Genomic DNA, 25,823 nt, shown 5'->3' with positions numbered 1-25,823 from the left:
TATTAATAAACTAATTTTTCATAAAAGCAAGAAACAATGATGAGTTCACAAAATGTTTTTTACTATAAAAACTATTAACAGGTGTTCAAACTGATTCAATGACACACAAGAAACCAGACAAATGACTATTTACAGTCACATTTCTATTACTGTCAGACATTTCATGGGAATAAACAATTAAAAGGAAACACTGTATACTAATGTGAAGATGATTTATCAAGAGACATTAATCAAGTCCTCTTTTCTCTTCACATCTACGCATCCTCATTATCACTTCCTGCTAAACTGCTGTCGGTTGACGCTACTTCTCCTCCACCCTCCTCCTCCTCCTCATCCTCGTTCTCATCTTTCCCCTCCTGTGGTTTTGCGGAGCTTTCGTTTGCATGTTCCTCCTGTCGAGTCTGTTCTTCTGCTTCTTGTGTGCTGGAATTTTGTTGTTCAGCCGCCTTTGAGGGGTCTGCTTTAGCTGCGGCAGACGCACTTTCGTCACTGAGGAAAGAACCCCAGGCTTTCAGTCTCTCTTCTCGTTCCCGTGAGGTTTCCTCAACCTGGGCGACCAGAGACAAAGAAAAATAAGCAGAGAAAGACAGAAATGATCCATTAACAATCCTTATACATAGCGCCCGTCTTGCTTGTACTGACTATTGGACAGCGTTCAACAGCGGCCAAATAGCTGCTTTGGAACTGTTTTGGCAAATCTGCATTCGGTTTAGTATTGTAACACACGCTCTGCATAATTCAGCAGATTCTTGATTAATAAATAATGTCCCATCCTGTTTCATTCAGAAAAAAAAAATCTGATTAAACGGAAGTAAAATTGCAAACAGCAAGTCACGATGGTTTTAAATAGGCCAAGCATTTTACCTGGTAGTCAGTTACACCATCCCACAGAAGTGCTGATAATTTCCTCCCACCAAACCACCGTCCATTCAGAGCCGTCTGACACATGTCCGCCTCTTCAGGTTCTTTAAAAGCCACGGATGCCACTCCATCAGGGTGCCTCTGATTTCCACGGATGAAGCAAAGAGTGTAGTGTTAGAGAGCGAGGTGCATTTGAATGATCGCTGATGTTAAATAGAATAAAGGTGTATTGTAGTAACTGTGGACAGCGGAGGACTTACATCAAAGATGATGACCTTCTTCACTTGCCCAAATTTCTCACATTCCGTCCGCAGATCATCTCTGTACTCATTCAGAACCAACGGATCCTCCTGCATGAGACATAGGGTGCAGCTCTTTAACACGTTGTCAGTCAAAAGCATGAACACACTGGACATTTATATTCCTCAATAATAAAAACAAAAAACTAAACTGGAAACACTTTAGCATAGGAAAAATTTCTCACTATTACATAACTACTTATTAACATGCCAGTATATAATAAGTAGTAATATTATATATTTTAATCCTTCCCAATACCTACACTTAACTACCTTACTAACTATTAATATTCAGCAGATTAGGAGTTTGAAGCAAAAGCTGTAGTTAATCATTTGTTAGTGAGAACTGAACCTTAAAATAAAGTGTCACCCTAAAAACTTGTTTTTGCTGTTTGCCATCAGCATCCACTAATTATTACATAAGCTTTTAGTATCACATGATCCTTTAGAAATCATTGTAATAAGCTGATATGCTGCCCAAAAAACATTTCTTATCTATGCTGAAAACAGTTGTGCTGCTTAATATTTTAGCGAAAACCATAAAACATTTTTTCATGCATAGAAACAGCATTTAATGGCTCAGCTGAGTTTGACTGAGTGTATTTGTCAAGTTAAAAAAACTTTAATCCTTACCGACTCCAAATGTTTGAATAACAGTGTGTACGTAGTTTATCTCGATGTAGATTACGTATAATTGAGGACTGTATTATTTACCGTTGCGTCACATGCATAATCTTAGGTTAATTTAAGTATCATTCTCATTCATTAAACACGAAATCATGACGATGTGTGAACTGCAGATCCACACCTGCATTCCTGCTCTCATCTGACCCTTTAGGTTGCACCTACTTCAGGAATGCAGCCAGACCAGCTGCGAGATGTTCATCGCTGCTACAGAGAAACTCTAAACTGTTGCTAATCAAGAGTATTACTGTAGTTAACTTCATACATCATGAATACCAGCACAAGGACGAAGCTATTCTGAGCTGTAAAATAAATAAATCTGTATGTCTGCTTTCAGCTGCACTAAAAGATATTTGACAAAGGCTCTGTCACAAAACACTTGTTTCATGCAGACGGCATTCAATGTAAAGTGTTGCCAACAAAATGTTCTTCTCGTCGCCAACATGTGTAGTATGTTCCAGAGTGTTTGTGGGTGTGTCAGATTGTTTTGTGATTAACTCTTGCCTCAAAGTCACTGGGATGAAACATGTTTTGAATGATGACGACTTTTTCGTGCCTTTTTCGAGTTTCCCCAGCTTTCTCCGGCCTCCAGTCCAGCTGCCTGTTAATCATAAATTACAAAAAAATCAGTCATAGCTACAGCCGCACACAGAATATGGTGATTAGGTGAATTAATGCACAACGCCTCAGAATCCAGTATATAGAGCCGCAGGAGCCTGACGGGTTCTTACTTTTGTTGCTGCTGGAGCCTTTTACGATATTCTTTGTTCTTTTTCTTCTTCTTGCTGGCGTCATATTGTCCTTTGAGTTCAAATCGTGCTTCCTCCACATGCAGCTGGTAGCCCCGAATCTCCGTCTCATCCAAAAGCCTCACGGCAAGAGCTACAGACTCTATCTGCAAAATTATACAAACACACACAAGTAAAAAATGTTAAAGAGCTTAATGTACAGTTAAAGTACAATTAACAAAATTTAATTTAAAAGTTTATTCATTTAACAAATATTGTAATAATATATAAATTTAATAATATATAGTAAATAATAAATATAATAACATGTATTCATAAGATTTTTTTTTTTTTAATTATGTATATTTGTGCACACACACATAAAATTAGAAAAATGCATGTTCATTTTGAGAATAATAAGTAGCATAAGAAAGGTTAACCTTCAGTGTCAGAGGAATTTGAAGAATTTGTCTGCGAGAACATATTTTTATTGTGTTATTTAGCTGTTTTGTTTTTTTTTTAAAGAGAATTGTTAAAAACTGAGTTCTGTTGTTGCAAAAGAGCTCTACATATCTGTATCTATATCTATATGTTCTGGTCATTCAGACCCAGCGAGGGTTTTCTTTTTCCTGAAAATGCTACTTAAATGTTATCAAAGTGGACTTTCCTCTCATGGGGTATAACCTTTTTTCACTGTGTTACACTGCCAGCATGTGAGTTTCTTGTTATGTAGTAAATTTCTTTTGCTTTCAATTAGCACAGGTTTTCCATTCCTTTTTGGAGCTGATTGATAGTATACCTCTGAGCTTATGCACCTTATTTTTTGAGTAAACACTACCAAAAATATGCACATAGACCTATGACAGATCAACTTCATTCAATATTTTTAGCAAAGGGCAAGAGATAAATAAGCTTGATCCTAGCACTACAAAGACAAACCTTTAGGTAGCAGCAAAGTCCATCTCCTTTTTGGTTTCCGTCCTTGTCCTTGTAGAGCTTGACTTTATACTCTTCTGTGATAGGATCACGCATTATAATTCCACATTTGGACATGACCTCCACAAACTCATCAGGAGTTATGTCTGGAGGAAGACCTAGAAGAAAGACATATTCACTCAAATACATTTTGTAAACCTAACTTTGGACTTTTTAAAAACAGAAATAGCCACTAGAGGGAGTTACAAAATGATTCCAACTTCATATAATAAATATCATTTCTTTACCCGTTACATAAACATTGGTGTTTTTTTCCTTTTCAACTTCAAACCATCCTGTAAAACAACACACAATGTTTATTTGTTAATATAATTAGAATACTTGTTAAAAAAAAAAAAAAAGAAGAAGAAGTAATGAATAACCTCTAACCTGGATCTGCTTTCCTTTTCTCTCCTTTCTGAGCTGCCTCCTTAGTTTTTTCCTGGTTTGAGCTCTCCTCAAGCTTCTTAGGTTCTTCTGGTTTCTTGGAGTCCTCGGGTTTGGCAGGGAGACATGCGGTGACGGGGACCGCAGCGCTCGGATCAGGTGCCCCTTCCTCATTGAATCCATAGTTTGCTTGATATGCTGCAATGAAATCATCATTTACCTAGAAACAAACAAATAACAAGTTAACCTCAATGCATAACTTATTTATTAATCAGCTCTGACGGGATAATGAAAATAGAATTATTAAATACATGTGGTATTTTATTAGGTGGACACAGACCTTTGGAAACCATGCTCTCTTTTCATGGTCCCAGTCGTACACAGTGCCGTCTTCTGGGTCGACGTACGTGTACGGATCTTCTCCGCCCTCTCGCCTCTGTCCATACAGCTGCTGCAAACGGAGCTGCTCCAGGAACTCTTTATTACCATCCGAGTTCCCACTCATCTACAGAAAACAAGATAAAGACAGAGACACTTCATGTAAAAAATTATGAGCTCTCCGGACGTTAACGTTATATATAAAACTTGTTTTGTGTGCGTGCGAGTTACTATAATGGCGATTATAACAATGTATATAGGCTAAGTGTCATAGACAGGCTAAACATAGTGAGAAAGCAATAAACCACACTGAAATAAATTCAGTTTATGGGCTATATGACTGGTCGCTTAATTTGCCGTATGTTATGAGTTCTCAAAGTTTTCAGCCAAAGCGTCTTGACAGCTTTGATAAGGCTGATATGAACTGACCCATACCAATCAGACACGAGTAACCACACAGTAGCTTGTTTAGAGCCACAGCGCTATCTACATTGATTATATGAGGTGGACTTCAAGCCCTGTACTCGACTTTAACATTTAAAATAAAGAATATATTAAAAAAACCCACCGTTTCCAGTGCTGAGCCTCCAAAACGTACAAGTGTTGTTGAACTTCCGAAGACCGTACAAGTCCGCCGCTATTCGTCTTCCGGAAAGCAACTGTCTGCCGCACGTGTGTAGTTCCTCTTTCTAAGGTCCCCTTTTGCAGTTCTGATAAGCCTATGCTTTTCCTTCAAATTCACTTTGTCGACTTGAAATATTTAATTAGACCTTAAACCTTTATTAATGAAATGTGTTCATAATTTCACAAAAATGGCACATCTCCTTATACTAATTGTACACTTTTATATCATTTACAAGAATAGGTGCATACTAGTAGCCTATACTGACTCCCAATCAAATCAGATTTATAACATTTTTGTTTAAGGTTCATGTACACTTCCTTGATTATACTATTATTTCATGAAACAATGTTAGTATAATGTAATATGATCTGAGGAATCCGTTTTCTACATGTTTATTCGTAATCGTTAAACAAGTGTCTCTAAAAATGGGAAGAAAATCTGTGCTGTACAGAGCAACAAGCAAAAACAGTCACATTTATGTTGGATAGATATCTGCATTAAATCCGTTCTTCCATGGCCTTGAAGGAAACTCAAGTCCACTTGCTGTGGCAGGAGATGTATCGCCAGGAAGAGCCATCAATCCTGTTCTGGCTCTTGGTATTACCAAACTGTTTTCATATACAAATCCTATCACAGAAAAAGGTGAGACATTAAAAATGTAAACATTATAGCATTAACAATTCATCATATTGATAATGTCTTACCAAGGTCGGGTCTTGTGATTGTCATTTGATTCTGAGTGGACTCTAAGGAAACCGTGGAGCTCTGTGTTGAATTAGACTTGATGGATCTCACAGATGCCATGAAAGGAAACGTATTGGGTGGATTGGGTTTGTGTTTGGGGACCACAGTTGCAGTTTGGCTCCATTCTGAAAACAAACAAGAGGTAAGAGTTGGGGTTTTCAAAGATTGTTAAGGTTGCAAGAGATAAATGCACGCTTTACCAGAGTATTCCAGCAGCTTGAAAGCTCCACAACATAAATGTATTCTCCACTGCTTGCGAACGTTCTCCTTCATGAGACAATGGAACACAAAAATAAAGAAACCTGGAACAAATCACAACATATTAACAGACTGGATGCTAAAACTGAATCTAAATGAATTTTGTGTGCTCCTTCTCACCTTGAAGACTGTTCAGAATGGAGAAAAGGTAGAGCAGGAACACTTTGACAGGACCCCAAGCGAGAAAAGCCACAGACCAGGTAAGACCCAATAAGAAGGTAAGGCTCGCCACAGCTCGCAGGTCTTTCACGATTCCACTCCGTGTGCCAGCCGGTTGATTGACTTGCATGTTTCGAATCTGGATGAGAACCACTAGGAAGATGGAGCCATTGCACAGTAGTATAAAGGCTATGTAGCTTACTACTGACACGTAGAAAACCACATCATTTTGCACCCAGCAGCTGAAAAACATGAAATAATTCACTTTCTTTCGACATGATGCTAACGTAAAATTATGTCTTATCTGTAATGCTGTTCTGTCAGGATTTTCATGAAAAATCAGTCATCCAAGTTCACTAACAACATTTCCGAATCATCCAGTGTCATTTGAGAATCACTCATGGTGTTCATGCCATACGCATCTCTCTTTATAGCCAACACCAAGCCACATATTACAAGCGGAATCCCTGTAGAAAGACATAATGGATGTTAAACAGATAATTGAATGAACTGAAAACATAAATCTGTCTCTCAAAGTGTAAATGAGCGTAAGTCTCACCCCAGCCAAGGAGGCAGAATTTCAAGATGTATGAGGGCACATACACGTTGAAAACTTTTACCAATGCAAAGTACATATTCACAGCCCCCAAACCCATCCAGGTAAAGGAAGTCAGTAGGAAATAATGTAAGGTGACCGCCACAGCAACGCACAGGCCATAGATGCCAAAAGAAGAGATCCAGGAGTTCAGCAGGAACACCAGGTTCAGTCCCAGTAACGCAAGAGATAGATTCAGCAGAATTTTGGATGGGTAATCTCTTCGTAACTTCCTATTATGATTCAAAGCATTAAAGTTAATGGCAAAGCAATGTCAAAAATTTTAAATTGATTTATTACAAGCAGTGCCATATATAAGCATCAATTATAAACCAGATCTTACTCTAGAAGGGTGTATGTTAGTACTGTGATCCCAAGAAAGCATGAAGACACACCACAGCCCATGTATGTAATAAGAGTGAGGATTTGCTCGTTCTTCTCATCAATGGGAGTTCTAGACACATCCTTAAATAAAAAAAACCCATCATGATATTATTGATTAATTGTAATTGTAATTACGTATAAATTAAAGAATCATGTCGTACCAGCAGCACTCCAAAGTGGGTCATGTGGTCACACAGACAGGTTGTGTAATCGCTGCTGCTATTATACATCCAGCAACCCTCTGGATTCCATCCGCCATATCCATCTAAAACAGGACATGCACAAACACACCCACATATGAGATGTAGCAACTAAAGTGAGAAGAATAATAATGTGTTCATGTGTTCATGTAGTCCACAAGACTTGCCATTCTTATTGAAATCCCAGTAGACACACTGGACATCCTGGTCTTTCTATTAAAGGAAAAGACCATTTAGAAATGATTTCTGCAAGTGTTTTTTTTTTTTCATGGAATACAGTCTATAACTTACGTTCTTAGTTATTATGTGGTGCAGAGTGATGGAAACATATTCTTTTAGGTTTTCAATGCGTCCTGTTGCATTGGTCACACTTGCAGACACTACGTAAGTGTTCAGTTTTTTCTCATCTGGGTCATTCTGAGAAAAATTCATAAATATAGTAAAAATTATTTATCATTTAAACAAACTGTAAAATGAACATCTGTCACTGATAAAGAATGATGAAATCACCTTTGTTTGAAAGAGAGTCGAAACGCCATAAAACTGAAACTGAACACGGGGGCTGGTGTCGTTCACTATGGGGAATCTCTCTTGTATTTCAGAGGGCAGAGAAATGAAGGCCACTGTATCATCAAAAGGTTCCTGGTTTATATAAATCTACAGAAGAAAAGCATTAGATCATTGTGTGATGATTCATACGCTGATTCAAAATGCAATCTTGAGCACAGATTTTGTCTGAAACATTAAATGATCAATACTTGATGACGCTTAATTTATTACAGAAATGATAAAAAGATTCTAAATTAAATGACAAAATTATTACATAAATATTATATTATTATGCATTCAGGGTGTTTCAAACATTTGGGGTTATTAATATTTTGTTTAAAGTTTTTTTTGTTTTGTTTTTTTTAAGCTCACCACCAAGGCTGTATTTATTTGATAAAACAAACAAACTGTAAAATATTATAAAATAATAAATGTATAAAATAAAATAATAAATTAAATGCAACTTATATTTGAAAGAAATGTCAGGATAATTTCAGCATCATTACACAAAACTAAAGTTGCACTAGTTTCATGAAGGCGCTATGCAGGTGTGCTCACCTCAGGGTTTAAGCCTTTGTAAGTGGATGAGACTCCAAAGGTGAGGTTGTGAAAACTTCCTTGGTCAATATTGACCACTGATATTGCTAAGGCAGGAGCTGTTAAGAAGACCGACTCTTCATTGAACCCTAACATCTGGTCTCCGACCGACTCTGTGATGTTCAAAATACTATACAAATACAGGGAAGGATGTTTTGTTTACACAGAAAACATAAAATCTGCCCGTAAAACCCTCACATACAACAGCAGACCTAATTTAATATATTTACACACAATATGTTTCGCTGTTAACCACATAAACGAAATTATTTCCTATATTTGTTTGATTTTTATTACTTTTATTGTTTAATAAAAATCAAGCAAATGAACACTCAGTCACACACACACACCTGTTGGTGAAAGGCAGCAGGTTGCTGTCAGACTCCAGGATATCAGACGTGATGTTGATGATGACTTCTCCCAGCGGAGGCGTGATCACGCTAACATTGATCACATCGGCTAGTTTATTCAGTACCGTTGAGAGCTCGTACTCATCCAGATTTCTCTTCTCGTGTATCAAGTCCTCAATCATGATCAGAATGTCTTCTGCATTGTCTAATAGGCAAAATGGATGGTTTCTAGAATGCACTCATGTGTATTATATATTTGTATCACACAAAGGCTAATGTGTTTAAACAGATTCCTAATCCACTTGTGGATTTGCTGTGAATGGTATGATTGTATATTTATAACAATTAACATCTGGAATGCCTAAAGTTTCCTCACCCTCAGGCCATCCAAGATGGAGAAATGTTAAATTACATTGCTTGCTAACCAAGTGGTCCGCTTTGTGTGTCACAAGATGTTAACTGATGAACTTGCATGGTAATTTGTGGATTATCATGACGTTTTTATCAGCTGTTTGGACTTAGCTGTTTCTCATTCACTTCAAAAGCATCCATTGGTGAGCAAGTGATGTATAATGTCACACAAACAGAAACAAACTCATCTATATCTTGGATGGCCTGAGGGTGAGTGTATTTCCAGCAAATTTCCATTTCAGATTTTTTAATAGGAAGCTCGTGTATCTGATGTTTACCATTAGTGACTGTAATGTCCTCCAGGTCTGACACACTGTTGACCACAACCTGGCATTCCCCCAGGTCTGGAGATTTCCAAAGAGCTCCAACGTTTGCATCCAGAAGACTGTTTGCAGAGAAGGGTGAGGCGGTCACAACCAGTAAACTTATCAAACCATGAATTATTTGGATCACTTCCCCCCATTAACTTTTGCAAACTGGCCAGAATCTAAGATACACAACATTAAATAAAGCTGTTCAGGTTCAGGTTTAAAACCTGCTCGTCCATTTTATTGCTGTAGGTAAACCTTGAACGACTGGAACGTTATGTAAGCTTTCACTCTGTAATGAAATCGATCATACAAACAGTTTTGACATTAATAATACTGCTATACGGTACATACATGTGATTAATTGGTTTACAGCTGCCCCTTCAAATATTATATCAGACAGCTTCCTCTTTTTAGAGTTAGTGATTAGGAACAATAACCCAGTGGAGTCTCAAAAGATTTACAGGCTATCAATGTCTCATTATCTAGAACAGAAGTGGAAATGTTAAATGACCTTATGTAATTATTATAATTTGATTTAAGATTAAGTGTGCAATTTTTTGCTAGTAGTGCCACCAACATGATTGCAATTGGCTGTTTGAGATCTAATTATTAAATAATTATTAAAATGTTTGAAGATAATGTTTCATGACTTAACAGGAGCATTGGGAGAATGTTCTTAGAATATTATTTAGCTAATGGCGTGAATTATTGCTGCATGTATGTCTGCAGCTGCTATAGATGTGTTGGATGAGTTGGTTGTATCACACTGCATATTTTTAATCTACATATATAATAGTTTTTTTTCTTCAAGCAAATTCAATCAAATTGAATCTAATATTTTTAAGAGAGGCTCTTACCATTGCCGGTGAGCTGTTTTTAAAGGGTTTCCCACACAGGAAACCTGAGTGCTCCCCTGAACATCCGTTTGGGGCCATTTAAAAAGTCCTTGCCTGGTGTGATGGTTGTGCTCAGGACATGGCTCTGTTTTTAAATAAGAAGAGAGATACATTCAGACAGGCTATAGAATTCAATACGTATTTAATAATTTCCCAGTTTCTGTCCATGTTACAATGAAATGCATGTATGTAGTACTGAGAGTGTATCATGGTCTGGTCCTCTCATCATCAGATTTTATTTTTTCTTATCAGATGTATCACATACCAATATAAGAAATTAAAATGTCGTCATGTTGGGCATATAAGCGTACTGCTCCACTGGTGTATTGTTTCTCCAGCAGCCCATGAATCCATTTTTCTGTCTCTATGATGTTTGAAGAAGTTGTTACCTGAGCATGAAAGACACAGCTATGGCTGGAAACAAGCCATACCAGATAACCCCATTAAAACTCATTACATGTTCACAACTAATTTTCTTCGACTGCTGTTTTGTAATGAACATCTCACCTTGTTACCGAAAACAGAGACCGCTGCAAGACAAATAAAAAAGAAAAACAAAATTATTTTTTGTGCATCTAATATAGAGAAATATTTCCAAGTTTCTAAAATGAAGAACATTTGTTTCTTTTTAAAAGTTGATTTCAGTAGAAAAAGCAATTGCTGTTAATATTCGGATGTTTGTACCTTTCTTTCGGCTTTGAATGATTTTGTTTCCACACTGCGAAGCAAATCAGACATGTTAAAAAAATGTAGTGTGTCTTGGTTTTTGGCCTGTTCTCTGCAGTTACAGGAAGACTGACTAACCTTCGTTTTCGTGCATGTCGTGAGGAACTCAAGAGTTTAAAGTGCAACACGTGTATTCCTTTACTGAAAAGAGTTTCATTGAGCTGCAGTGATAATAAAACAACTGTGATGGGATTCTGAGACACTTGTTTCCAGTTTGACATGCAACATTTGAAAAAATGTAGGTTTGATCAGTTTAATATCTTACCCAGGTTTTAATTATGTTCTCAGGGTCACCGGAGCCATTGATAGTCACATTGACATTGACACTGAAATAAATGTCTGTATTCCAGACAGAGAACATTTGTTAAATATGCCACACCTGATAAAATCACATGATATTGAAAAATCTGGTATTATTACACAAACGAAAAAGGCTATCCTTGACCTGATATGTTTCCTCCAGGTGCAATAGTAGAAGAGCATGTGGCTGTATTTAATGTTAGACTTTTTGTGGAGGATAAAGCAGTTGTTTGTTTCATTGCTGTGGAACTTCCTGCCAGGGTTGTTTCCATGAATGGTGTGGCGGTAGTAACTGTTGAAAAAAATAAAGAGATAAACATTCAAAGAATCCTGAGCACATCTAAAATTGCAGTCCATAAGAAACACTTTTATAAAATATAGCTGCTGGACAGACTTTTTGTTTCAGCTGAGGATGTAGTTACTAGCACTTGATTAGTTGTTGTGCCTGTTGTTTTCGCAGTAGTAATCATTTCAGTAGCTGTAGACGTCAGCTGAGGAACTGTGGTTGTGTGTGTTTCAGTCGCTGTTAAGGGTGGGTGTGTGACTAGGTCCGGCAAGAAATCATCTAAAGAGTAAAAAAACATTAATAATCATACCAGTATATGGTTTGTATAGAAATCATTTTTATCTGGATTTTTAAGCATCCTAGCCATCCTGGATCTGATTTACCAAGAGGATATATGAAGATGAAGTCAGCATCTGTTTTTATTATATAGTGGTCAGTTTTGTATTGCTCGGCGAGGATCTCGGGGAGTTCATCCTGCACTTGTCCTACGTCACTATTATTAATCACGGTCAAGTGAGCCAAGCAATCAAACCTACAAAGATATATAAGGATGACAGTATTAAACATTTCTCAATTCATCAGTAATAATGCGCATGTTCCCCCTGAAAGGTAAATAAATATGCCAAAAACTAAAAAACGAATGGCAAGCTCTTGCAGATTCTGACAGTTCTTTTAAAATAGAGATAAGAAGCAACTGAGAAGAGATTATTACTGGTTAAGTCCAGGACTGGTGGCAAACGGCTGCATGGTTCCCCCCTGCAAAGAGATTTTAATCTTGTTAGTATGAACATGTTATGATTTTTCATTTTACAAACAGTATTAAAGGAATAGCTCAGCCAAAAATGTAAAATTGTTGAATGTCATCAGAACACATTTGGAAAAAAATATATATGTAATTGAGCATTATATCACATGCTCAATAATGCAGTAAATGGGTGCCATCAGAATGAAACCTGTCTTAAATGAGTCTTGTGAAGTTGAATGCTATGCGTTTATAGGGGTCATAATTTAGACATTTTAACTGTAGATTATTCCTTATAGCCAAAATCCATGTTGAATGGAGTAAAAAATACAACTCCCTGTTGACATTTTATTTTAGGAAACAAAAAGGAAAACAAAAGCTTCAAAAATGTCTTAATGACATCTTAATGTCTTAAAACATGCAGCTTTTCACTTCCTAAACTTTACAAAAATCTGGCCTGATGAAGAGACAAACTCATTTCGGATGGCCTAAAGGGAAGTACGTTTTCTGCATATTTACATTTGGGGGGAACTGTTCATTTATTGCTACAGACGCACCTTTGCACTTCCACTGGAGCGTGTGAGAGCGCTGTTGAAAGACAACAAGAGTGCATTTGGATTCTGGCCTCAAAAAAAAAGACAAAAAAATGGACAAGACAAGGTCTTACCTTCCTACGGGAAACACTTTAACTTCATGCAAATATACAGGTGTCGGCCAATCTTCTAAAGCTTGTATCAACTTGGAAAGATATAAGCCACAAACATTACTGACATTTTGTCTCGGTGCTAGCAGCAGTAACAACTCTGTGTGTGTTTTTCATAGCTCACCCACTGTTTTGCAATGTCTTGGGCATCGCTAATGTTTGTTTTGTTTCCGTCTTTACGAATGATGATAAGCACCAATTTTACTTCATAAAAATGCCAGTCTGGAACAAAAGGACATTGTGTCGGCTATAAAGGGTCCAATTTACAGGACATGTTTACATAAATATCGGCCCACAGTAGCCTGGCAGTATTTAATTAGCAATAATGACTGGTTGACTGGTCTTTCCTGGACTTCAAATGTAATTGTCAGCCCTCTAGCAATTAAAAAATGAAATTGCATTCGAATTTTGTTTGGTTGTGCTTTTGGCTCCCTGATGTTTGATGATGGTACAGTACATACACAAAATAAATTACCACTTAAAAATTTAAGAGGGTCTTTTTTTATGCATTTATTAAAACTATAAACCAATTTTCACTTAGCTAGTAACTGACATCCCTATTAAGAGATATATATGTATTATTACTTGTACATTTACTTTTTGTGTTTATTTACAGTTCATTACCAATAAAAGTCACAAAAATCTGTGTTGATATGTTTGTAAAACTGGTTATATTAAATAGAAAATAATATTAAAAATATATATATATTCTATTTGCCATATACAGTGGGATTGTTAACTTTGTGTGTGTGTATTTGTGCCACTTACCGCACTTTTGCGTAACATCTTGTATAGGCTTACAGTCGTGGGGTTTCTTCCAGATTCGTTTCTCCCAATGCAGAATATCTCCATCGGTGCAAGCCGTCTTGGATATGTCTTGAGTGCTGCGGACCCGTTCCCACATCCTGAACAGACTTAAACTGCCCTTCAATTCGGTGCCCGTCTCAGGGATTATATCGTTCTTCGCAAAATAGTGGGCCACAGCTAAAGTCAGAGTGCCCCCGCCGGCCACGCTGCAGCAGTAAGGATGCAGCGCCGTTCCTTTAGACTCTGGATCTAATTCTACTTTGGTTCCATTGACGTAGACTTCCGGTTCCGTCATGGAGCTGGACCAGGTCATGCAAATCGAATGCCAGTTGTCCAAAGACACCACTGAAGATTTGGTCCAGACTTTGCCAAACATTATGATATGGAGATCTTGTCCAACTCCCCTCAAGCCGAGCTCTATGCGTGTCTTATTAGGGTGCAGGTACGTGAACGCGGTCCAGTGTGAATTGCTGAGCTTCCTCTTTATGTTCAGACACACGCTGAGTTCATTCAAGGAAGGAATTTTGTGTTCATTTTTCAGCAACCAGAAACTACAGTCCCTCTGCATGAAATCTATCTTCTTCCCCCACAAACTCTCAGCATTTACTGACCCTCGGTTGTAGAAAAAAAAAGTATTTTAGCATATAAACACTTGTCGTATATCAATCAAATAAAGCTTAAATATATACTCAGTTTTACCAGTTTAGAAATGTATGTCATAATATGTTGATATATTTTGCGCAATAATAATACCTTCATCCTTTGATGGGATTGTGCATAGAATGAGGAAGATGAGCAAGGCCTGAACCAATTTATTGCGTTTTTCCATTCTCCGCCTGACAAAAGGCAAGAAATAAAAAGAAGCAAATGTTGTGTTGTGAAATATTACACACACACACACACACACACACAAAGATTAAACACACTGCAAAGATTAAAAAAAATTAAGCATAAAATTGGTTTCGCTGTTATATATTTTAAGACAGTAAGCTCCACTGCAAACATAGGGCTAAAATGATTTCCCACATTATTGTTAATTGCACTTCTCTCAGAGAGAAAAAACAAACAAAAACGACGCCCTTTTAAAAGGTATAAATAACTTTTGGTGTTAATGTGCACTTTTAGGTATGCTAATGTTTGTCATTACGTTAATACGTACAGGTAAACGAGGTACAAAACTGAACCATTTAGATTGTGTCCCGGTGCTTTCTAGCTTTTTTCTTAAGCGTTGAATTGCATTTGATTTGTAGACCATTTTAGTAAATGAATCTATCAGAAATAAAAGTAGATAGGCTGTAAATGATTGCATGTTTTTTCATTATGAAGTCACAAAAAAATATCAGATGTAATAGAATCTGAATCCAAATTCAAATCGAAACAATGCAGTTAGGCTACTCACCGAGTTCAGCATCTGCCACTGTCAAATTTCCACAGATGTCATTTCTTCATTTAGGAGAGTAATTATTTTTGTACATGAGTGTTGGTGTGAAAAAATGACTACGAGAGAGATCCTGTGTTTAAAAAGCCCCCCCCGTCGACCTTTTGGGTTATTCATTAAGCTCATCAATCATTCTTATATTCAGTCGTATTACAACCGTGACTGTATTCATACGCACACCATCTTCATAAAGCAGATATGATCCGTTATGATTAGCAAACAACAGGTGCAACTTTAAGCATTTTTGTCCGCTTTACCCTGAAATCAGTAACTTCATGAAGTAAAATATAAAGTAGGCTAAAACCTTTTCGATCAATTCACTGATAGTCTCTTGAATTCACCGAGTTCTGAAATGTAAAAAAAAGACTATACTTTAAAATGTACTTTAAAGCATTATAGATTCTGAATGGCTCTCACTGTTTTTATCAATCATCAGAAAAAAACTACATTTTGAAAGCGTGCCCCTGTGTCTTTATCAGTGTGGTTGAATTATGAACAGATCTAATAGATTTAGAACAATTGTTGTTTTTGTTTTTTTATGAATGAAAAATGATTTCATGCTATTAGTTTTTTTTACAAAAATTAAATTTGCACAAAGAAGGCCACCCTGGGTGGTTTTATAAATACAGAAGTCCTGAAATTTAGATTTGTAGAAAATGTTGATTTTCCTGACTTACATGTACGCATTTTAAGAAGTTTTAAGGCTCATAAATCGTGTAATAATGTAGGTTTAAAACCAAGTGAAGGGCAGTATGAATACTTTTTCAAGATAACAGATTCTTGAAAATCAGATTAAATGCTGCAATGAATGATCCACACTACAAATTGGAAATAGAAAATATATGTTTATGTTAATGAATTTATAAAAACTTAAGTTATAATTATCCCGGTAGCCTAAACCATGTGTCTAAAACAATTAAACATGAATATTATGTTTTTGTATTTATTTTTTACATTTATTTATTGTCAAATTCTTAAATTTAATCAGTAAATAATAAGAAGATATTTGGGCTGTTACCAAGCAAATTAAATCAATACAGAATCTGCATCCGAAGTGCCATTTAGATGTATTTACACACTGTTTAATGCATTAAATGAATGCATATATGATGTCTAAAACGATCTAAGAAAAAATCTAAGACTCTTAAATTAACTTTGTTGATTTAAGCTGCTTTAAAATATATATCTTACTGTGAAATCCCTTTTTTCACTTACATTCTTTACAGACTTTATCCAGTGGTTATTTCAGGAAAAAAAACAGTTGTGGGGGGCGGGGTTATTTACCCCCACGTTATCTTAATATAAAATAAGAACAACAATTTTTTTTAATATGTTTTTAAAAAATGATCAAAACATTTTTGGGAGACTTTAAATTCTTCAAACTGGTCATTTACTGGTCCTGTGCTGTATTGGGCCACAAGATGTCGCTGCTGTGTCACAAAAAAACCTCAAAAAACACACGGCATTCAAGAAATACAAATGCCAGGCGACAAACTTAGTTTTTTTTTCTAGATGTCGCTGTTATATGGAAAAAACACAACCACCACCAACAACAAAACATATTTAAACAATACAAAGGACACACTCCCAACTTTATTTATTTTTTTCTCAGATCATACAAAGGCAACTAAAATAACAAAACTGTCATGTCAATTGCATTAAGGAGAACGTGTTAGTAAAGAGAAAAACATTTTTTTTTTTTTAAGTATTAGCTTTTATACCAAAATGACAAATTGTACAATTAGTATTTTTTAAATTCCAAAGAAGCAATCTAAAAGATACAGAAACACATAGTCCGGAAAAGTTCAGTGTCCATGATTAAAAGCTGTTGATGTTTTAAAAATGATCAACATTATTGAAACATTACTGAAAACAGGTTTACCATGAGTACATCTAAAACTACAGACTTCGCCTTCTTAATACACATCTCCATTATCCGTCTTTCGTCCTGTCTTCTTTCTTTCCCGAGGCAAATAGGAAGCATTGGAAAGAGAGCGGATACATTTTCCCATCAAAGGCTCTAGGTAAACGTAACATTCCTTACAGGAAATATCAAACTCCCTTCTCGAAGAAGCCAGAATCAACATAACAGAAGCCTTTGTCAATACTGCAACATATTTATGTGGGACTTTTGTATAAATTCAAATGGACGCTGATATTTTTCTTGAGCAATCTCCCTCTTCTGCGTCTTCGCGGCCACGAGGCGCTTACAGTTTCTTGGAGCAGTCAGAGCAGTATATGTCTCCGCCGTGAGCGACGAATCGCTTTTCCGCCAGGTTAAGAGAGCACTTCTTACAGTTAAAGCAGTAATCGTGCCAGGAGCCACCCTCGTAGTTCACTACGTTTGTGGCCTTGCCAAATCCTGTGGGACGAGACGGGTTCAAACAGTCAAACACAGAACCGGCGTCAGGACATACGTGCGTGTGGAATCAAACCTGTAATGGGATTCTGGCAGCCGCCGCATTTTTTGGCCACAGTGCTCTTGTAGCAGTCCACACAGTAGACCTTTTCCTCGTGGGAGGTGAAGCGGGTGCCAGCCAGGGGCTTTCGGCAGGAGGAGCACACAAAGCACTCAGAATGCCACGGCTGGTCCTGGTAATTCACACCTCCTGTGGTAATGGGCTGGAGGAAGAGGGCCAAAACATGTGCAAACGATAGACTGAGGCAACGCGTGATGGTCGTCATTATCATAAAATGCCTTTATTTTAAAATGCATTCACAAAATATATAGTAACTTGCGACTTATATATAACAATATCAGTGAACACAAATCTATACATTTTTTACTTTGTCTCTTACCTTTTTACAGCAGGCGCATTGTTTGGCGAATTTCTTCTCGTGGCAAGGGCTGCAGTAGATGTTGTTGTTCTTTGCTAAGAAGCTTTTGGAGCCGATTGGCTTTTGACACTGATAGCAGGTGAAACACTCGTCATGCCATGAGTTGCCTTTGTATTCCACATTCTCAGTGCCTGGAAATAACACAGGAAAATTATCTGTTATATAGGAAAAAAAATCACATACTAATTGAGCACTCCAAGGCCCCCTATTGTCAAAATGACAAATAACAAAATAACAATCTACATCTAAGTCTAGAAATTACACTAGTAAAATTTCTCCTATATTTTTAGATTTCCCATATTTTAGTTTTTTAAAATATATATAAATCTATTTTCTATTATTCTATTTTCTAATTTTCTATTATCTCTATATACATGTATAACACATATACAGCAGAAGGTCCCTCACCTGCCAGTATGGGCTTGTAGCAGCCATGGCAGCGAGGGGCATCCTCACGCGAGCTGCACGTCCCACAGAGGATCCTGTCATCCTTGGAGGTGAAAGATTCCTTGGCCAGATTCTTATAACACTTGGCACATCGGAAACAATCCGAGTGCCAGTACCGGCCCTTATGATGCAGCTCCTATACAGACGAGAACCAAGACTGAGAGATGTGATAATACAATTTAACTCGCAATATCTGCAAAAGTAATATGATAAATGTGAATATTTCAAGAAAAAAGTTTGGGATCAACAGCAAGGATGCATTAACTACATAATACGTCTTTCAAATAAATGCTGTTTTCTTTCTATTTATCAAAGAATCCTGAGAAAAAATAAAATTACATATATATTTATTTATTAAAAATATTATGAGAAGCTTGCAGAAATACATTTAATTTACATAGCAATTCTGACACCAAAGCCTAATGCTTAGATAGAGTACATGACTGATAATGCAAAAGTTTGTGTAACAGATTACCGAAGGTGTAAAACTTCCTCCAAACTATGCTTAAACTAGCATTATCACTACACTATTATGATGATGATGATGTGTGCTCTTATCTGATATGGAAAGGTATGGACCAGAGCTACAACAAAGCGGAGAGATATTTCAACACGCCAATATTTCGGCGCGTCTTGCGCAGTATTTTAAGGGCTCCTGATATCACGTGTTACCTTGGAGTCGGTGCTGATTGGCCGTCGACACTCCACGCAGGTGTTGGCGCAGAACTTGTCAAAGCATCGCACGCACACTTGTTTCTCGTCTTTCCTCACAAACTTCTTTCCACTGAGGTCCTCGCGACAGTAAAAACAGTTGGAGCGGGCCGCCATAGTCACCCAATAAATCCCCCGAAAAGCTGTGAGAAATAATAACAGCGATTACCTCATCGTGCTCATAAATCAGGCCATTAAAATGCATCGTGATGTATAAACGAAAGATGTTTTTTTTTTTCTTTTTTTTCCAAAACGTCGTTGTAACACATCTCACACCCTCTCATGTGCTCAGAGTTTCCTCAGGAAACACTGAGTGAGGACATTTATAGATAAGAGTGTTTGTTCCGTTTTCCCTTAGGCGGAGGTACAAAATTGCTCTTTAAGTTGTTACGTAACCATAGGCAACAGCAAACAGCACATGTTTTTTTAATTGTCCCCGGTCTTATCTTCATCTGATAACGAGTTTAGTTCAGCTGTAAAGCGGGGGTAGCAGACTGGCAGTCGGGATGAAAGACTTTCTTTCAGGGTAATAAATCGAATCGGTAATAATAAAACCGCACATTCATTACACGCATTCGCACCTTAATCAAATGACGGAGTGAAACACTGGAGGAAATGTTATAAAAATCGAATTTGTTATGAGATATTCGATTATAAGCATACCGGATCACCGGGTTCTGGTTTGAATTACATATTGTATAACTCGCCAAAACAAATCGGCATTGGGAATTTTCCCATGTAGTCATTAAAAACCAGGGCAGGTCACCAAACAGTTCCTTTGAATGAAACATTAACTTGTGTGCAAGTGCTTCAAGAGAATATGTGCGTGTTTTCTAGCATGCGGGCACACATTTGATAGTGTTGATTTTTTTTTTTTTTTCAGTATATGCGCAGAAGTATGTCTGGTATGCATGCGGTGAGATGGGGAATGTTAACAGATCTTTGACAATGTTTGAAGAGGGAACCTCTCATTTGCTTCTTCAAACACTTTGCATTGAGCTTACATATCTGGTTAATTATTTAGCACGCATCAGAACACTTTCCAGGTGGGTTGTCTGTCAACTGACTAACGGCTGCAGACATTATACTGGTCTACACATGGTCCCAAAGGCTGAGGAAAAATAATGTGTTTACTTTCCTGTCTCCTTTGCGAATGCGAACCCTAAACTAATCCTTTATTGGAAGGAATCTGGTAGATCCCAAAGTTTCAAACGAAACTGAGCGAGTTGGCCTGTAAATGTCCATAAATAAATTCAGCTTAAGTCGTCAAACGTCAATGCCAAAACCAGAATCACAGACCTGTTTTTCTGCGTAGTGAATGGTTTGCATCCGCCGTACCAACCCAGTGGTCCTATTTAACACATCTAAAACCAAACCTCCCATCTATGCCTGTTTTAGACAAGCACGAGTATTTTTTTAATGGACACTGGAGAAGAATTTGAACAGTAATGAGGTTTAAATATGCTAGATACTGTTACAGGACTTGGCATAAGTGTTCTTGTTTTCCCGAAAGTTCGAAGACTTCTGAAATGTGCTGTTCATGATAGGTTTTTTTTTCAGTTCTGTGTTTCCTGGTCGGTTAACTTTAATGACAGACCAGACAGACATTTAGAGATCATATTTTAGCATGGTTCTAAAAGTCATGCTCAACGAAGCTCAAAGATCACGGGGCTTATACTCTTTCGAATGAGAGTTATAGCGTTTTTCTGGGACAGTCGCGAGAGGACAAAGCTCAAACATTTGAACATATATATTTGTTCTTTTTAAGAATTTCATCGTCCCATATTCGATCTCGTGTCACCCAGGTATGCACGCGTTCGCCACTAGACTGCGGCTCCATTCATATGGTTATAATTAGCAAACAGCTTCATCCAAATAAATAAAGAGCAAATAAGGAAACCCGCTAAACGGGTCACAGATAAGCGTGAATGGGGGCATTTTTATAGACGCTGATGTAATGGCGAACTGACAGACCCCTGTTTTAGTCAAATATTTAATTTGATCTCCAGGGAAATGGCAGACTGTTGAGACTGGAATCTGGTTTCAGGATGACCTCATGCACCAGCATCTGGAACACAGTCGGGCGAGCGTAGCAGCCAAAGCAAACGAGGGGAAGAATTGGAACAGTCACGCTGCCTGCGACCCATTGGTTGATGCGATATGAGGCAACTTGAGAGCCTGCGAGACTTCAGCCGAAGAGAAAAAATAACGGTGACACCGAGCATGTTTTTAATCCTCCTTCTGCGTGAATTTAACAAGTTATTTTTCTTCGCAAGGCTCATAAAAGTGTGCGGTGGGTATGATGAAGGCGACCAAAGTAGAAGCTGGGCTGTGACATCACCTGCTGGTTAGCTCAAAACATCACTTTTACAGTAATTACTGCGTTCGAAAACCACTTCTGCATACGCTCTCTTACCTAAACAGAGAAACATGTGTTGGACTTACACGTTTTTTTTATTTTTTTATTTTAATGCACAAACGGCCCTGCTCGGCCAACGTGGGTCATCCGAAATTGGTGTGGTAATGAAATCAACCCTGTTACACAGCTGGGAAAATTGAGGGGGTCTTGGCAGTGTGTTGTGTTGGCATGATCTACATGCTGAAGAATGTGGCAAAAGCTTGGAAACAGGAAGCCTGCGAAGCGGCGGTAAAAAATACAGGCGAGACGGCTGGCCAGCGGCGTAACCCTAGTACTCTTGATCTGCAGTCCTAAATACACTTTCGAAAAGAGGAAACTCAAACAAGACTACCGTCCTTCTCTAGGCAAGTGGGGTTAATATGGGGCCACGGTTTAACCACCATATAATTATCCTGTTTATAATTGTTTATAATGTTTCTCTTAAAGGGACCTGGCACTAACAATAGGTTACTTTTTACATGGCGTTCTGGAACACTTCAGTTGGTTATGGCATTATGCGGTCAAATATTTTTTGCGCAACAGGCCGGTTCCAGAATTTTCTACAAAGAGAATTGATTTTTAATGGTAAGTTAATGGTAAACCGTTAAAGACAGGCCTACTGTGACCTATGAGGTTGCTAATTGCTGGTATATGCTTTTGTTGAAGCTGCCAGTGTCCATTATTTCCACATATTTTTTAAATATTAACGTTTTACTGTGGATTTCTGGTGGGATTACCCATGTCTCTAAAAATAATCAGAGAATCAAAGTTAATCACACCAAAAGAGTTTTTACAGTCATGCATATTTTGCAATAAACATTATATATACATATACATAATCAACAAATCCCATCATCTCCATTTTGATTTGCAATGCTTCATGGGATTGTAGTTTCTTTTTATTACATTTTGTAATGTTGTGATTCACCTAGTAGTGAATCACAACTACTAGTTAGTTCTTAACTCTTTAATAAAGATGTTTTAAAACTATTATGGGTAAAATACTAACAGAAGTGAGACAGCTAAGATAAGTGGCATGCAAATGTCTGGATGCAAAAACAGACCAATCAGGAAATTCAAGAGCATAATAATAAAAATCTTTTTAAAACAACATGGTTCTATGATATCAAATATCAAGGTTAACACCCAAAGCAAACAACTTGCCAGAAAAAACTTGTTGCAGCACTCACTGATAACCATCTGCTGTTGTATGCATATTCAAATACACAGAGCAGTATGGTACAAAAAACAGAGCACGAATCCCTCGAGTTCTTACCTAAATGTTTCCACATATGCTTTTAAAAGGCCCCAAGAAGCAAAATGGAGAGGAAATGAATCACATTTCATCTGACATTAAGGGAAGAGCAAATGCTTTACAGGTCCCCACTATGCTCTTGATACCAGTAGAACATAACATCATTTCATGAAAGCAAAACTGCATCTGCATGTGAATAAGTAAAAGAGAGATCTGTTGAGGGCCCATGGCAAATGTTTTTAAGGAGCATTTTATACTTTCTAAGAAAATTTTTTAATTGTACAGGTTTTAAGAAATAGTTCTCCAGTAATGGAAATGTATTCACCCTTAGGTCGTAAAAGATGTAGATGAGTTTATTTCTTTATTACAACGAATGTGATTAAATTTATCATCACGTCACTTGCTCACCAATGGATCCTCTGCTGGGAATGTCCAGACAGTTGATGAAAACATCACAACAATCCACAAATTAATCCATCAGCTATCGTCCTGTGAAGCAAATAACTGCATATTTGTAAGAAACGAATCCATCTTTAAGACTAATGGCAAAATATGACTTCATAATCTTAATAATACTCCTCGTCCCCCAGTAAATAAGTCACTAACGTATTTATTTAGAACCGTTTAGCTTGTAAATGGTGATTGATCTGTGCATATTTTTCCTGATGCAGATAAGATTGCATTATATGGCATTAGATGATTCATTTTGATGGCATCAGATGAGACAGTTTGAAATTAAAAACATCTTGAAAATGATTCTGTGACTTACAAACATGGGTCTTTTTACATCACAAGAAAGTAATCAGTGGACTAGAGCTGTGTGGTTACTTGTGGATTATTGCTTTTTTTAATCAGCTGTTTGAACTCTCATTCTGGCGGCACCCATTCACTGCAGAGGATCCATTTCTTAGCAAGTGATGTAATGTTACATTTCTTCAAATCTGTTCTGAGGAACTAACAAACTCATCTACATTTTGGGTGACTCGAAGGTGACTACATATTAAGCACATTTTCATTTTTTGGGGTGTACTGTTCCTTTAACATTTTAGGAGGTTTGCTGTAATAGTCCTGAGGTAGTGACTCAAACACATGAGGCCATCCATGCGCTCTGATAAAATACAATACTTGTCTTGTTACGTACACAGAGTGTGCTTCCTCTATTTAAATGCGCATTATACCCACACCACGCATGGTGTTGTTATTCATTTATGGCCTATCTGCAAAAACACTTGCATATTAGTCACCTTAGAAATAATCACTTTGAATTTAGTTTCAGCCAGCAAGAAGTGTCCAAATGGGAAAAGGGTTAGAAACTAAATAATGTATGCCAGACATGGCATGATAGCCTAATCATTTTCTGTGTATTTTACTTTCTTGGAATGTGCACCGGATAATGACAGGGAATTATGGACATCAAAGACAGATATCAGATATTTTATATCACTCTCATGGGATGAATTCCTCTCTGCACATAATTTAGACATAAACTGTCCGGTCGAGTCTCTTACCCCATCAGTCCGTAGACATGTGGCTAGATCTTTGGAGTGAAAATCTTTAATAAGAAACAGATTTCAGAGGCTGAAAGAACATGCAGAAAATCCCTGCAGCCAACGCCCCATCTTAAACTCACTGTACTTGCATCAATGCCCTTCATATACAGACTCACACACTGATATATATATATTAATGAGGACAATTAAAATAGTATACAGTACACAAATAAAGGTACAATAAAAGCTGTCACCGGGGTGCTATCTTTTCAAAAAGTACAAAAAGGGACAATTTTGGTATCTTAAAGGTACATATCAGTCAATTTAAAGTGTACATATTTGAACCTAATTAGTACAAAAGTGTGTCACTTTAAAAAAGTGTGTAGCATTTTTACAGACCAGATTAATATTAAACAGCAAAATTATTTTCAGGTTAACCGAAGGATGTTTGTTGGTATTAATGACAGGTCAAAAAAGTATCCGTTAAACACCAAACTGAAGCAATATTTTCTAAAATAAGGAAATATTTTTAATATGATTTTAATAATGTTTATTTACTTACACGTAAAATATTATTTAGCCTCTTTTTACGTGTCTGTTGTTTGATGGTATCTGGGCACAGATCTCTGCAAGTGAGCAGAGAACCAAGTCTCTTTGAATTTAGATGTTGCGTAATTTTGATTAGCAGACCTTATCCTCTCAAAAAACGCCAATTTCGCCGACTTGTCTGAGCTTTTTACAGTTGAGAAAGTTTAACGTACCTTTTCTGGGGGATACGGTGCTCTAACGAGTGTCCTGTCCTCTGCCGCCACAGCAAACTTTCAAAGTGTTTTGCACTTGGTGCTGTTTTGCTTTGGTGGGCTGTCGAGAAGTCTTAGCTCATACATATAAATCAGGTCATGCTAACGTCCTTTAGCAGACTTCCAATGGCTTAGGCTCTCTTATAAATATTAATTAGGCACTCCTGTCGCCGCGCGGTTAACATCCAGCTATAAAGATTCAGCTGTGAATATTAAGACGTTTTAGGATTCGTAATCTATACGAAGGGCGCGCGCGTTTTATTTATTCCTTGCAAGATAAATAAATAATAATAAAAAGATCTAGCGGTTCCATTCTCTGCACTTTCCTTTATAACAGCGTTTTATAGCGTCCTTTATAACAAGTCAATTTTTGTCAAATTTTAGATCTCCTTTTAGATATGTAATGTATTAGTTGAGACATAAACTTCAAGAAAGCTGCGTCTGGCAATGTTTACCCAATAGCGCAATATGTATTTTAAGCACATTAATCA

General features: G+C 37.2%; 3 protein-coding genes across 4 annotated transcripts; all 3 read right to left on the bottom strand.

Moving 5' to 3' along the window:
• Positions 1-40: 40 nt before the first annotated feature.
• htatsf1 (HIV-1 Tat specific factor 1) lies at positions 41-4,992 on the bottom strand. Its single transcript, XM_043250861.1, has 10 exons — positions 4,881-4,992; positions 4,275-4,439; positions 3,938-4,154; positions 3,796-3,843; positions 3,512-3,666; positions 2,576-2,739; positions 2,349-2,445; positions 1,122-1,211; positions 865-1,002; positions 41-548 (listed from the first exon to the last, which is right to left on the bottom strand). Exons 2-10 carry the CDS (start codon positions 4,437-4,439, stop codon positions 255-257), a joined length of 1,368 nt encoding a protein of 455 aa, XP_043106796.1. The 5' UTR covers positions 4,881-4,992; the 3' UTR covers positions 41-254.
• A 138-nt stretch (positions 4,993-5,130) lies between these two features.
• LOC122353027 (adhesion G-protein coupled receptor G4) lies at positions 5,131-15,439 on the bottom strand. Of its 2 annotated transcripts, none has more exons than XM_043250859.1 (30): positions 15,355-15,439; positions 14,709-14,791; positions 13,917-14,567; positions 13,273-13,370; positions 13,113-13,183; positions 13,003-13,033; positions 12,416-12,459; positions 12,087-12,235; positions 11,812-11,982; positions 11,563-11,709; positions 11,383-11,456; positions 11,196-11,278; positions 11,076-11,109; positions 10,899-10,921; positions 10,657-10,805; positions 10,353-10,476; positions 9,463-9,569; positions 8,774-8,978; positions 8,385-8,553; positions 7,788-7,934; positions 7,569-7,694; positions 7,445-7,490; positions 7,239-7,342; positions 7,037-7,158; positions 6,658-6,926; positions 6,460-6,565; positions 6,060-6,340; positions 5,882-5,983; positions 5,642-5,806; positions 5,131-5,564 (listed from the first exon to the last, which is right to left on the bottom strand). In XM_043250859.1, the coding sequence occupies exons 2-30, from the start codon at positions 14,782-14,784 to the stop codon at positions 5,413-5,415; spliced, it is 4,026 nt and encodes a 1,341-aa protein (XP_043106794.1). In that variant the 5' UTR covers positions 14,785-14,791; positions 15,355-15,439; the 3' UTR covers positions 5,131-5,412. The 2 variants fall into 2 exon arrangements, with proteins under 2 accessions (XP_043106794.1, XP_043106795.1); XM_043250860.1 differs by having other exon boundaries at positions 13,917-14,561.
• Positions 15,440-16,966: 1,527 nt separating this feature from the next.
• On the bottom strand, positions 16,967-25,449 carry fhl1b (four and a half LIM domains 1b). Its single transcript, XM_043250882.1, has 6 exons — positions 25,294-25,449; positions 19,351-19,532; positions 18,640-18,814; positions 18,193-18,362; positions 17,829-18,015; positions 16,967-17,755 (listed from the first exon to the last, which is right to left on the bottom strand). Exons 2-6 carry the CDS (start codon positions 19,504-19,506, stop codon positions 17,601-17,603), a joined length of 843 nt encoding a protein of 280 aa, XP_043106817.1. The 5' UTR covers positions 19,507-19,532; positions 25,294-25,449; the 3' UTR covers positions 16,967-17,600.
• Positions 25,450-25,823: the final 374 nt, after the last annotated feature.

The sequence above is a fragment of the Puntigrus tetrazona genome, chromosome 10 (genome assembly GCF_018831695.1).
Source record: "Puntigrus tetrazona isolate hp1 chromosome 10, ASM1883169v1, whole genome shotgun sequence".
Lineage (NCBI taxonomy): Eukaryota > Metazoa > Chordata > Actinopteri > Cypriniformes > Cyprinidae > Puntigrus > Puntigrus tetrazona.
The sequence above is the reverse complement of the archived record's forward strand: the minus strand, read 5'-3'. Positions and strand labels throughout refer to the sequence as shown.

Coding starts and splice junctions, on each gene's coding strand:
- htatsf1 (XM_043250861.1), bottom strand. CDS start 4,439: ATGAGTGGGAACTCGGATGGTAATAAAGAGTTCCTGGAGCAGCTCCGT. Junction 4,155..4,274: donor AGAGAGCATGGTTTCCAAAG/GTCTGTGTCCAC, acceptor GTTTGTTTCTAG/GTAAATGATGATTTCATTGC. Junction 1,212..2,348: donor TTCATCCCAGTGACTTTGAG/GCAAGAGTTAAT, acceptor TGTCTCATGCAG/GAGGATCCGTTGGTTCTGAA.
- LOC122353027 (XM_043250859.1), bottom strand. CDS start 14,784: ATGGAAAAACGCAATAAATTGGTTCAGGCCTTGCTCATCTTCCTCATT. Junction 13,034..13,112: donor AAAGTGTTTCCCGTAGGAAG/GTAAGACCTTGT, acceptor GTCTTTCAACAG/CGCTCTCACACGCTCCAGTG. Junction 7,159..7,238: donor CCCACTTTGGAGTGCTGCTG/GTACGACATGAT, acceptor TTTTTATTTAAG/GATGTGTCTAGAACTCCCAT.
- fhl1b (XM_043250882.1), bottom strand. CDS start 19,506: ATGGCGGCCCGCTCCAACTGTTTTTACTGTCGCGAGGACCTCAGTGGA. Junction 18,363..18,639: donor CTACAAGCCCATACTGGCAG/GTGAGGGACCTT, acceptor TGTTATTTCCAG/GCACTGAGAATGTGGAATAC. Junction 18,016..18,192: donor AATGCGCCTGCTGTAAAAAG/GTAAGAGACAAA, acceptor CTCTTCCTCCAG/CCCATTACCACAGGAGGTGT.